Source organism: Calonectris borealis, chromosome 1, assembly GCF_964195595.1.
Source record: "Calonectris borealis chromosome 1, bCalBor7.hap1.2, whole genome shotgun sequence".
Lineage (NCBI taxonomy): Eukaryota > Metazoa > Chordata > Aves > Procellariiformes > Procellariidae > Calonectris > Calonectris borealis.
Window position 1 is genome coordinate 195,850,698 of NC_134312.1, and position 13,759 is coordinate 195,864,456.

General features: G+C 37.8%; 1 protein-coding gene across 1 annotated transcript in view; it reads right to left on the reverse strand.

The window, feature by feature from the left end:
- Positions 1-13,759, reverse strand: part of FRY (FRY microtubule binding protein) — a 175,930-nt gene that overhangs the window by 71,204 nt on the left and 90,967 nt on the right. Inside the window, exons 23-31 of the mRNA XM_075139803.1 lie at positions 13,363-13,487; positions 13,118-13,175; positions 8,261-8,352; positions 7,887-8,059; positions 5,757-5,941; positions 4,802-4,912; positions 2,617-2,771; positions 643-742; positions 146-317 (exon numbers count right to left, since the gene is read on the reverse strand). Of these exons, the coding sequence (XP_074995904.1) occupies positions 146-317; positions 643-742; positions 2,617-2,771; positions 4,802-4,912; positions 5,757-5,941; positions 7,887-8,059; positions 8,261-8,352; positions 13,118-13,175; positions 13,363-13,487 (1,171 nt within the window). The remainder of the gene's footprint in view (positions 1-145; positions 318-642; positions 743-2,616; positions 2,772-4,801; positions 4,913-5,756; positions 5,942-7,886; positions 8,060-8,260; positions 8,353-13,117; positions 13,176-13,362; positions 13,488-13,759) is intronic.

Below are 13,759 nucleotides of genomic sequence, written 5' to 3' on the forward strand. Positions count from 1 at the left end.
TAAATCTGATTTGACCTGAACCAGAATAAAACCAGGTCAAGTTAAATTTATAAACAGAATTGCTGTTCACAGATGGAAATGTCTTAGCACTCTACCATTTGTACAAAAACGTAAAGTAGATAATAGGTCAAATAGATATAGGTACCTGAAAAAAGTGGAAGGGTAAGTTCAGGATACATCCTTGCTAGCTCATATGAAAGAAGGGCAAGCGAGACACTGTAAAGAGGTGGCAATGGACCATGTGTACCATACAAGATACTGCCTGGTCTTTGCTCAGCTACCTTTTTTGAATAAACAAAAAGCTTTGATTCAAGGATCTATGAAAGAGAAAAAATAATGTAGTGAGACAATAAAAGTTCATTAATTCAGGAAATGTCAGCATTTCAAGTTTAGATATCAGAGAATGATTTATATGCTTTGGAATATACTCTCCAAATTTGAAAGACACCAAAATTAATATTTTTCCATTAATTTTTATATATATATTCCCATAAGTATTTATAGCCAAGAAAAAACTAATTGTTTGTTTTCAAAACAAAACTAAAAAGCAAATAAACAGTACTTTATAAGTTCACAAAAAACCCCCAAAGCTAGGAGAACACATGCATTTTGTTGTTTTAAAAAAAAATAGCTGATACATGCCTGCATAAGTTGCATGGAAATTTCATAAATCTCTCTGTTGGTGTCAGATGCCTTGAATAGCACCAAGTTTAAAAGCGTCACTATATCAAAAGGATAGTTCCTAGAAGAATAAACAGTACATTTTTCTGAATGTTGGTGAGGAATGCAGATTATATTCACTCTGATTTACTCTGTAATACGGTCTGAAGAGAATGTCATTTTTCTTTTCTCTGTTCTACCACCGAATATGGGAAAGGCAGCTTTTATGAATACACGCTACTTGATCAAAGGGCCATCTGGTGAATGGGAAGAAAGAAAAGATTATTTATAATTACCTTAGACTAATGTTTAGGAATGCACTGAGTTACCCACAGTGAGAAATGCAATACCTGTGTCTATAACTGTCAATTAATTTTAACTTATAACATAAACTGTTTATGGAACAGGCCAACACCCATGAGAGAAGATGGGTAGCATGAAAATTTCCAGGGATAAAGTACTTCTTCTTAAGCCAAGCTGCAATTAAAATATTTGGAGTCTGCAAAGTCCCTTTGGAGAAAAGGCGCTATCTCTGACATGAACATTCCCAGACATTAGACAGTTCTATCAAAATTGTTTTCAAAGAGTCAACACGAGGAACTGCTTCAAAAAGTCCACTATCTATAAAGTCAACATTAATTGTAAGGTTAAACATATTAAAGTGTTAGCCTACTGAGAATATTGCTAGAAAAGCAATTCCCATGTTACAATGTTTGGATTTTCACTAAAAAAGCTTTTGCTTTCTAATGATGATTTGTAAATGCACCTGATTCAATTGTGAACCAGCCATTTCTCATCCTAGATGTGAACTACTGTGCTCCTGGATGGCTGCAGAATGCCTATTTGGATATTTTAGTGTTAAAAAATACGGCAAATACATGTGTGGCATGAGACATTCCTGGTAATTCCAACTACTAGCTGCAATGCACCCTCTACACCTGTCTCTTTGCCCTCCCACTAAGTTTAAAAAATAATAATAAAAAGCGAGTTAAGGGAAGTGGCTTCTTTGTAGAAAGACATACATCAACAATGAGATACATTACTGCTCATTTTACAAGTAGTTTAAGCAGTGGCCTCTCTATACATGTTGATAGACAACAGAGGAAAAACTGTTAACAGCTTTCAAATATTAATAAAAATTCCCAACTTGATAGAAATCGGACTTTCCCTTCAAAGTAAATCATGCAGATCATACTCTCAATTTTTACTGTAGGTATGTGAAAGATTAATTTTTAGGACACAGTGGCATAGGTAACACAATCTGAGGAAAAAAGACTGGCTGATATGTTTATGTGTTCATTAAACAAAAAAAACCCTTAAAATAACTGAATTTGCAAACACAAAATATTTTCAGACTTTAGTTAGGTGCAAATAATCTTCTTTTTTTAGACTACCATGAATTTCTCTATAACTTTTGTCTTGAAAAGATACAAGAAAAAAAAATTTTCTGAAGGCCTGACACAAAAGCAGTATTTGTATTTGTGTCTTCATTTAGCTTGTGCTTGCTTAGCATTAGCAGCAGTGATGATACCAGTCTACAGAAAAGGAACAGGTAACCAAATCAAATGAAAGCCAGTTAGAAAAAGAACAAAATAATTACTTTCAAGCTAATAACATTTAAAACGTTTTTCCTTTTATAAAGTAAATGAAAAACCATGCCAAATCTTTTAAAACTAGATTTATGACCCAAGTTCAAATCAAAGCGTTGTGGTTATTTTGGATCTTCCTGAGCAAAATAGCATAAAAATGCCACAGAATTCAAATATACATATAGTAAGAGCATCTTCTACCACGTGCATCACTTTGTTTTCAGAATCATGGAAATAAAGTGATACAGTCCCTGAGAGTTGTTTGAGAGGATATAACGTAAGTGTGACTAACAATTCTTTTACAACACAAGCTGAACCTACATTTTTATTTACATTTGAAAGTGTAGATTAATAGATTAATTAATACCTGCTTCCACACACAGTTGCAATGGCTTTGAAACATCCAGAGGCAAGCTGGTATGATCCAGTATAACATCGATCTATAGCCCAGTTGAAGAGATTGATTTGATCAGGATTCAGTTCTAGCAACAGGACTACAACTTCACAGCCAAGCTGATGAACCTGAGCAAATAAATACACATCAAAACATGATTGACGAGATCAAATATGTTCATTCTCTACAATTCTTAGAGTGACATAGGCAAAACAAGGGGAAAACGCAGTATTCAAAGTAAGTAAAAAGAAATCAGAAAATTTATCATAAATTTATTTTAGGGATAGCAGAGTTGAAATGTGACCCAGTTTTCAATACTCCTCACTTGAAAGAAAACTGTATGTATGAAAACTACATAAATGAAATACATTTTCAAAGGAGGTTTCCAAAATTAAGCATGGAAAAAAGCAGAATCTTTGGAAAATCTAAGACACTTGATAGGTGTTCTTGGGCAACTTCCATTTGTATTGGTTAACTGATTTGTTAAACGTTTATTTCCTACTTCACGTAAGTTTCATAAAGTGATACACTTTCAGGTTTATTCTTCTTTTGACTAACACAGAAGCAAGGCAAACAAAAATACCTTTTGCAAGCCTGGGGGTATGCAAACTTGTATGTTTAATCCAACTACATCAAGCAATCTGACAACTCTCCCTACAGACCTTGTATCACTTAATCCTGGTACCACCACTGCTACAAACACATCACAACTAAGGCTTGGACTGTGCCTTTGTGATCCTTCAGTAGAGGGTAGGACTGGAACACCAAACACTAATGCCTGTTAATATTCTGTCACCAAGTGTAGGTAACAACTTGTAAAGACTGCAAATGATATTTAACATTACTGGACCAGGTAGGATCCTTCTCACCTAAATCTGAACTAGTTGTACAGGCAATGCAGTTTAGTTACAATCCTTCACTACAATGATTCATCATGAATTACAGTAATTAGCTTAGGGGAAACAAATTTCACCTATCATATCCAAATTTTGCACTTCAAGGGGAAAAGTTAAAAAAAGGTAATTTTTGTCCCCAGTTACTTTATGAGCGGTGTATACTAATGATCAGTTGGACATGGTGATATAATATTTGTTGATGACAATGAAAACATGGCAGGAGGAAAAGCGTACCTTTTCCTTTCTCTTGTTCTGTGTGTTTCCTTCCCACAACCGTAAGAATTTCAATTATACATATCACTTACACATGTCTTTATAGCTTCATCCCTACCAACATTCCAAAATCCTATCTAATTTCCAAAAGATTTTCTCTGTAGCCATCCCTTCTTTCTTCTAATTTGTCCAACCTTTTTTTTCCTAATCAATTACCATTTCTACAGCAGGTATCCTCTAGCTGCTCCACAAGCCTTTAGGCTTTGCTGTCTGCATTTTTTTAGCAATCACAGTCACCTGTGCTGGTATGAGACTTTTAGGGAGAACAGCAGGTCATAGTGCAAGATATCACAAAGGGAAAGATCATTGTTCTCTCTCTCCACTTGATGTAAATCACAAATCTACTCCTCCTTAATCAAAGAGATAGTCCAATCAGCTATAAATATAGAAATATGACTGGGTAGTTACAAAGTCAACAGGGAAACCCATCTTCACAGAAATGGAAGAGAAAATTGCAAGAACAATCTATTATGTGTTCTTTAAAAAAAAAATTATTTTGTTCCTCTCCTGAATCATTCATCCTCTTGACTTCTTTGGAAGATCTACCCACTCATTTTCACTCAGATTTGTTTCACCAGCATCTATGTTACCAAGCAGGAGGGGATTTTACATTCTTATTCCACAGAAACTTGAGGCAGGTGGGTGGAAGTACTCCAAATAGAAGGACAAATATTTTTGAGCTCGTGCCATTTTTAACCTTTCTTTATCAGCAGATGAAAAGCCTAAATTTCTGTTGCAAGCAATACTGAACCATAAGGCAATTTTTTTAGCTCATTATTTACCTACATTATATTTTCAGAAATAATAATTTTTACTGTTTAAATGCTTTTAAATTAATTACACTTTTGTATTAGAACCTTGCATAAAGCTATTATTTCCTGCTCAAAATAGAACGTATACAGTCATAGTTCTTACAGTCACAAACTCTTTACTCACCCAGTAAAGAGATTAAAATTATTCATCAGTGATGCATTTTGGTGAGTACTTACACGTAAATCTTGACAAGCCAGAATGTTATCAAGCCATTTGTAAAGATATCCGTCAGGGGAAAGACCAACATTATCAAATACAGGTCCACAGCAGAGCACAGCTGACATGGCCTAAAAACACAAGGAACTTTAGTTACACAAAGAAGTAACGTGAGTGAACCTTTCAGAATTATTTGAGCCCGGGTCCAGGCTAACAGGACTGCCACTTGTTTTTATTTTTGAGGGAACTATGGTGAAAATGGTAACAGCTGATTTTGCTAGATTTCAATAATTAAGTTGCTATAGATGTTACTGGATTTCAAAATAACGCTGATAATCCTGCATTTTGGCAGCAATATTACAGCCCAGTTTCCCCATTCTTCAAGATACATTTTGTCATTTTACCCAATCTTTACAAATCAAGCTGCAAAAACAATTAAAATACACAGATTTTTTAATAGCATCTTTCTGCAAAAATTAAAATTGTTGTATACCAAGTGATGCAGCTTATGTAAGTACATAAGCTATTTTTTTCCCAGCTTACTTATGTGGGTGAGTTGCAACTGGTTTTGCCGCAAAAGTATTTTATTATTATTGACCATGTCTCCAGGCAAGCATGGGAGACAGTCCTGAGATGAGCATGTGATACTGAATTGGTACTAAATTTAATTTCAGAGCCTAATATCCTCCCATTGAATCTGATAGCCTGTTAATGAACAGCTAGTGAAATTTTAAAATGCATTCTGGTTTTGAAAATAATTAGCCCTGAAAAGTGTCTACAAAGAAAAAAATGCGTAACTTCAGGCTCATACTGCTATATTCTATGATACCACTATACATATACGTATGAGTATACAAGTTTGCATCAAGTATGCCAATTCAAATTTCTGTGAAATAAAAGGAAGTAAAACCCACAATTACTTGTATTTTGTCTGGAAAATTACTATTACTGATTTTGACAGTAAAACTTTAATACCTTTAATGCACAATACTGATATCTTGTAATCTGGTGATTTCTATCACTGTAACGGTCCAGTGGTGTGAACATAATACTGAAAGGTCCTGCCCACTGGCTGAATAAAATGAACAGGTGATGCCTCAAGCTCTGCTGAGGGAAGAGAAATCTCCTGTGGTGAACTAAGTGAACAGAAATAGAAATAGTTGTGATTCGTTAATGTTAAATACACATTCATGTGGCAGAGATGGTAGCATGAATTTCAAATTTCTATAAATAGGGAGTTTTTCTTAAATGTTCAGTATACACTTACTCCAAAGTATCTAAGCTCCTTTTAAAAATCTAATGTAGTGAATAAGATGCATCTTTTTTCCAAGAACCTTCAGTTCTGAATTAATGTGTATTTATACAAACCGGTACATGTTTGTATACATTTATACAACATGTACGTGTACTGACTTCAGAGACAGCATGCAAGAAACTAATTATAGCATTAGGCTTTTCAATGCCTCTTGCATTCCTTTAATGGTAAATATTTACTTGTTTTTTCCAATTCTTTAAATGCAAGCCCAAACATACATATGTCTTACTCTAATACAGTAATAGGTAGGGACAAGAAATAGAAGAAACTTGGTGCCTGCCTGATTACAATAAAGATGTGGTATATTTTCTGAACAACTAAATTACCTGAGCAAATGAAAAATATCTATTAATTCTTAACCATGTGGAGATAAAAAAGAGAAATCTTTTAAACAATAGTTCTAATTCGCCAAAGCAAAACATGATGGCAGAGGCGGTACTACGTTTATTAAAGAGACTGGCAAATTGCTACTGGCCAATTATTTTTCATCTATAAACTGTGCTGGAAGCCAACAAAGTCTAACTAGACAATACTTATGCAAATCAATATGAACAGTGGCTAAAGATGATAGATGTTGATACAATAAACTTTTGTTTGCTCGGAGTTCAATGTTATGGCTTTGTTAGTTATTGATATATTTTAAAGCCGTCTAGTTAGCAGAAAATACATCTCTTTACAGAATTACATACTGAATTATTGAAATGCAGCAGTTTTTCTTGCATTCTCTCAAAACATACAACATGGCTGTTTCATGTGGAAAATCCATACAACATACAGTTCTCTGTCATGTGGCTTGTAGAATGTGAGAATAAATGCAAAGAGGAAAGCCTTTGCAAATACTCCTGGCAATGTAACTACTGAAGAAACTCTGTATTGTTAATGAGCATCATTCAGAACAGGAATAAAGGAACGAAATTCAGTATTTTGTTTGTTAACAGCAGCTAAGAACTTGACACCACTCCTTATCTTGTTTAACTATTATATACTTTTTATGTATCTTATAGCTGAAAGCAACTATATGACTTTGAAAAAATTTGCACACTGGAAACTTACATGAAAACATTTCTTCATTATTTATTCCCTTACTGCACTTTTCTGAATTCCTTTTTATTTGTTGCTACCAATGCTGTTATGTCCTGTCATAAATGATCTAGAGATGGCAGATTTACATAGACTGACAATCTCCAGACTTTATCTTCCAGTAATTACATGGACTTTAAAGCAGACATTTTTTTTCTTTTTCTTTTTTTTTCTTTTTTTTGCTAATGGAATTACATTACATTTCTGAAGCGATCTTGCAATATATAAGAAGCATGAAATTGGAGAAATCTTTGCTATACAACTGGAGTCAGGTAAGATGGGATACAATCTCAAGACCTCAGGCAAGTTTTTCACTACGTTTAATATTGTACATTTTCTGCACCTACCTATATTTTTCAAGGCCTGTCTGAGTTTGTGAAAAGTCTGGCAATAAAGTGAAAGGGAAGCAAATAAGGCCTTATGTCAAAGAAATCTGGAGCCCCTAGAAGTCACAGACAATTTCTTTCCTGGGCTTTTAAAAAGATGATTGTTATATATGAATACTACAAGCTTCAACAAGCTTTACTGTTTTTTTATTTGGCTCTTAATAGACTTTTGAACACATTTTTGTCCACATTCCCCTTTACATTCACTATACGACAATTCACAAGCAGTGAAAAAAGCACAGAAAAAAAGAAATAAAAAATTACTTTTCCAATACATATAATAAATGCAATTTCATTGTATGTTGAGATAATTTAGCACCATACCTGGAACACACTGAATCAAGTTGGCAATCATTGCACTGAAATGTGCTCTCATATCCTTAAGGATTTCAACTTCTTTATCATTTTCAGCCTCCAGAAGCATGCGAGTCAGATCAACATACTCTAAGAACAAGGCTCCAAGGGCTAACGTATCTCTTTCTAAGGCTCCATTTGTACTAGCATAAAGGAAAGTTGTACATTAATATAGAGTAACAGTGTAGTTATACTACAGCTTTCTGAAGAAATGCAAAAATATCTCCGTATCTGATGATAGATTATACAATTCTTCAAAGAACATACTGACATAAACTCAGTGTTGTAAACACTGAAAATTATTTCACTTAAAGTTCAGTATTTATGATGAGTGATAGTCCTACCTGTCACTTATAACACCAGCATCAGCAAGTAGTTCAAAAATTCGCAGTAACTGTAGTCTTAGTAGATCTCGGCGTTCTCGACGTTTCTTGTTCTTGGAATTTAAAAAAACAATTATTTTTTATATGCATAGGTGCATACATTAAAAACTAGTAACTTCAGAAATGTCAATACAGTAATGAGTTTTAAGAATTCCAGTTCAAGCATTTTTTTCATGAAGGAATTTGACTGCTTTTGGATATTTCATCGTAACAATGTGCTTACACATCAACACAGAACTAAATATGATCAAATTTTTGTCTATGTAACTATTCTTGAACAAACTGTTAACAGCTACCTTAGCCCTCATTGAAAATGTGGAAATGAAATAATGAAATACTGGATAAAAATGAATTAATATTCAAGGTTCCTTTGCTAAAAAACATGCTATCTTCAGGTAGCAGGCGTATTCATGTTAGCTTAACACCATCTAGTTTGGGTGCTGGAAGCATTGTAAAGTGCAGAACAGATATCCGGACCCCAGGAAAATATTTCATTACCATTCTGGAACTTGGTAAAGCTGCAGCTACATGATCACCCATATTCAAGTTAGCTCCTAGCAGAGACCGCTCTAGTACACTCTTGGATGTATTGACTGCAGTGGTTGTACACACAGTTGACATACTCCTCCCATAGAATAGGACTGCACTGTTGTTAACAGCTTCACTGTATCTCATTGTCTTCTAGAAAGCTGTCTTTTCTGTCTTCTGTCTTGCCTTGAAAAATGTGAATGCAACAAGGCCTTCAGCCTTTGCTGAAGTGCTAAATTGACTTGTTGCTTTCTATCCTGCATCTCCACTAAGCAAAAAATGTGAGAAGGTTAAAAAGCTGCTATTGCACTCAAAGAAATTTGCTGCCAGAACAAGAAGAGAAGAAAAGCTCAGAGAAAGCTCAGATTTTCCTCTTCAGAACTTAAGAATACCAATACTGAGTCAGATAAAAGGCTTATCTCATCTAGTACTCTGGCTCTGCCGATGGCCAGTAGCAGATGTGTGGGAGAAAAAAATGATACTTTCCCTGGTATTTTGACCTAGAACTGGCAGTCTGCAGCATCCTAGCCAAAGGTCTTATTCAAATCATCATGCCATTTGAGTTGTCCTATTCAGAGCCCTGTTTTTCTCCTTTTACACCTTAAAGGTTCCAGGAAGCACACGTGGAGGAAAAAAGCAGTTTTATTGTAACACAGTACTTAACAGGCACAGCTGCCTCCTGCAACAGTGTCAGAGGCAATCTGGCAAGCTCTGTGCCCATGCCCACATGGCAGATCTTGTGTAATGTCCACTTTGGTTTACCCCTGCAGTTCTTGGCTGTGCCGGTAATTCTCTTTCTAGTCATAGCATATGTCAGTTCAAGGGCATTATTTCTGATGTGTTGGATACCTGCCTGCTGACATGGAGGCCTGCCATGTTCTCTACAGCTACGCGACCCATACAGTCACTCCTGGGTTTACCGGTGGCGCTGCTTGCAGGAAGGTGGCCCAGTTCTTCATATCAGGAGCAACACAGGAATAAACATTGGAGTCTTTTGTTCTCATATTCCTCTACTGACACTTCCATGTGCTAAATTTGCTATTACAGCATACTATAAACCTCTGCATTCTTGTGATTCCTTTCCTGAGTGTAGATTGGATATGTATGTCTCCAGAAAAGGCCTTTCAAGTCTAAATTGTCTTCAATGGTGCACAGGCAGAAATGCACAGGCAAGTGGCTGCACTAATGTGTATTAATCCACTTCTGCCCAGTATCAAAACAAGTGACCTTCAAATCAATGACTTCATAGTGATGGAAGGCACACAATTGAATTGAGGTGTGAAGCAACACAGAGTGGAAATGGTAGTGGACATTTGCCAGACACAGAATTATTAAGAATTGCCCACATGAAAATTAACGTGAATGAAGAGCCCGTCAAGTTAATTAATTTTTGTTTTTTTCCATATTGGGCATAGCTGAGAGCCTCTGTCCACCTACTAATGGTTTAATTTTTTCCTGACCACCATTCTCTGTGTGGCTTCTGCACCAAAGGCTATGGCTTGGGGACAGCACACCAGGTCACCATGATGATACCTTATTGAAACTGCTATGGAGGACAGAGTAGTGAATACACAGTTTGAAATTGCTTGAGACCCAGGTAAACAAGCCCAGGTAGAGGACAGTATTAATGCAACAACATTGCTTTCTATACACAACTGTGCAGACTTCTCAGCAGAGCTGCATGGACACGACTGTGTTTACACTGGTAAACAGAGACGGACTGTTCATGTCAAAAAGTCAAGTAGCACAGACTGCCTCATATTCACACTGCTCCAGAAGACCTCAAGAAGGCTGGCTATGTCCATGTTGCCTAGCAGGACTCATGCAATGCTTCTCTGGCCCAAGGCATTATCACTGCCTGTTTTCTTATCACAAACTGCCTGCTCTAACCTGAGGGCTGTGCTGCAACCACAGCAGGCATTTTGCAACTTGGCCCGTAGGCTGCTGCACACAGGGAGGTAGGGGATGAGGGGAAGCATATGGCTTGCCAATGTGACGCCCATCTACAAGAAGGGCGGGAAGGAGGATCCGGGGAACTACAGGCCGGTCAGCCTGACCTTGGTGCCAGGGAAGATCATGGAGCGGTTCATCTTGAGGGCGCTCACAAGCTGTGTGCGGGACAACCAGGGGATCAGGCCCAGCCAGCACGGGTTCATGGAAGGCAGGTCCTGCTTGACCAACCTGATCTCCTTCTATGAGCAGGTGACCCGCCTCGTGGATGAGGGAAAGGCTGTGGATGTGGTCTACCTGGACTTCAAGTAAAGCCTTTGACACTGTCTCCCACAGCATTCTCCTAGAGAAGCTGGCGGCTCACGGCCTAGACAGGTGCACTCTTCGCTGGGTAAAAAACTGGCTGGACGGCCGAGCCCAGAGAGTTGTGGTCAACGCAGTTAAATCCAGTTGGCGGCCGGTCACGAGCGGTGTTCCCCAGGGCTCAGGACTGGGGCCGGTCCTGTTCAATATCTTTATCAATGATCTGGACGAGGGGATCGAGTGCTCCCTCAGTAAGTTTGCAGACGACACCAAGCTGGGCGGGAGTGTTGATCTGCTTGAGGGTAGGAAGGCTCTGCAGAGGGACCTGGACAGGCTGGATCGATGGGCCGAGGCCAACTGTATGAGGTTCAACAAGGCCAAGTGCCGGGTCCTGCACTTCGGCCACAACAACCCCAGGCAACGCTACAGGCTTGGGGAAGAGTGGCTGGAAAGCTGCCCAGAGGAAAAGGACCTGGGGGTGCTGGTTGACAGCCGGCTGAACATGAGCCGGCAGTGTGCCCAGGTGGCCAAGAAGGCCAACAGCATCCTGGCCTGTATCAGAAATAGTGTGGCCAGCAGGAGCAGGGAGGTGATCGTGCCCCTGTACTTGGCACTGGTGAGGCCGCACCTCGAATCCTGTGTTCAGTTTTGGGCCCCTCACTACAAGAAGGACATTGAGGTGCTGGAGCATGTCCAGAGAAGGGCAACGAAGCTGGTGAAGGGCCTGGAGCACAAGTCTTATGAGGAGTGGCTGAGGGAACTGGGGTTGTTTAGTCTGGAGAAGAGGAGGCTGAGGGGAGACCTCATCGCGCTCTACAACTACGTGAAAGGAGGTTGTAGCGAGGTGGGTGTTGGTCTCTTCTCCCAAGTAACCAGCGATAGGATGAGAGGAAATGGCCTCAAGTTGCGCCAAGGGAGGTTTAGATTGGACATTAGGAGAAATTTCTTTACTGAAAGAGTGGTCAGGCCTTGGAACAGGCTGCCCAGGGAAGTGGTGGAGTCACCATCCCTGGAAGTATTTAAAAGACGTGTAGATGAGGTGCTTAAGGACATGGTGTAGTGGGTAGGGTGGTGTTGAGTTGATGGTTGGACTCGATCTTAGAGGTCTTTTCCAACCTTAACGATTCTATGATTCTATATCAGAGCAAAAGCAGCTGGGGTGGTTTGGAGGACTGTGTCTGGTGGCTTGGTGCCTTCTGGGGCTTGCTCCTGGGACTGAGTGACCTCCAGAGCCATCTCAGCTTTCTGTCTTGGAGCCACCTGGCATAGTCCAAAACTGAGCCAGGGAGGGAAAATTGAGCAGAACGGCAACTCGGGTCCACTACTGAAGCTCTCCCCATGGCTTTCCCATTTAGCCACATAGACACATCCTATGATTAAACTGCTTACTGAGGCTACAGAGTCTATCACCAGAGACTTTTAAGAACAGTTTAGACAACATCTGTCAGGAATGACACAAGACTAGTTCATCCTCCCTTGGACGGATCAGATGATCTGTTGGGATCCCTTCGAGCACTACTTTCTATTATAACAAAAGAGAGTACAGTAATGAAGGTGAGAACACTGATGAATTTGTCAGTTAACCTGTTGTATTTAGCAGGAAAAAATGTAGTCCGTTGAAGTTGAAATAGATGACCCTTCCTACCCTGCAAATAAAAAGCACATCTGAACACTGCTGAGAAATGTGCTTGTAGCCCAGCTGTGTTACAAGGTATTTTTTCCAGATATTGAAAGTGAACTTCCAATATATCTGAGTTCCATATGAGGAGGTTCCATATTTGACTGGAAATTTTTCCTCAGAATGGATTTCTATATTGTACATTTTGTATCACTGATAGAATTTAAATTAAACTAGGTTTTAATGGAATTATTTTAAGTTTTGTTCTTATACACAATTAATAAAATTCTGGTTCCACACAAAGCTTAACTTGTTACTTAGTACAAAAGAATATCTTTGCATTTCAAAGAGAAGAATTACTACTTTTAAATTAATTTTGCAGTTTAAACAAACTAGTACATTTAATTTCTGCAACTAACCTCTGGTCTTCTTTCTAGGGCTTCTTTCATTAGTGGGTGAAGTTCTTCTACTAATTCCCTAAATTAAAAAAAAAACTCTTTGTAAACAAAATCTAACCTCCTCTGAAAAGCATCAATATTTTATTCAATACATAAAACCAAATGTCTAAAGTGCAAATAAAAATTTGAGTATATTTAAATTACAACAAAAATAATGCATTTGGATTAGAGGCAAATAATTGAGAATATGATAAGTGGGGAAGTACCTGAAAACAAGGGAATTCGTTCTTCCAAATCCTAATACAAGTGATTCTGTTATTTCTATGCTTTCGAGTCTCATCAAAGGCACTAGCTGCTTTAGTAAGACTCCAACAGAGGGAGTTCCAATAGCCTAAGAATTAAGAAATTATTGACATTTAATTTCAGGATTATCAATATTAAGTAAATACAATTTTTTTTTACAAAAAAACATTGTCCAAGAATCAATATGTATTTTAAAAACATGCTGAAATGATTTTACTATTATGGATAACAATACACCAGTCTAACTGGATGTTCACTACATCACACTCATCTCAATAAGGCTTAACAAATAAATAGATCTGGGAAATCTCTTTGCTTTCATTCAGATTGTTGTAATTTACTTAATTTGTTGTTTCATTA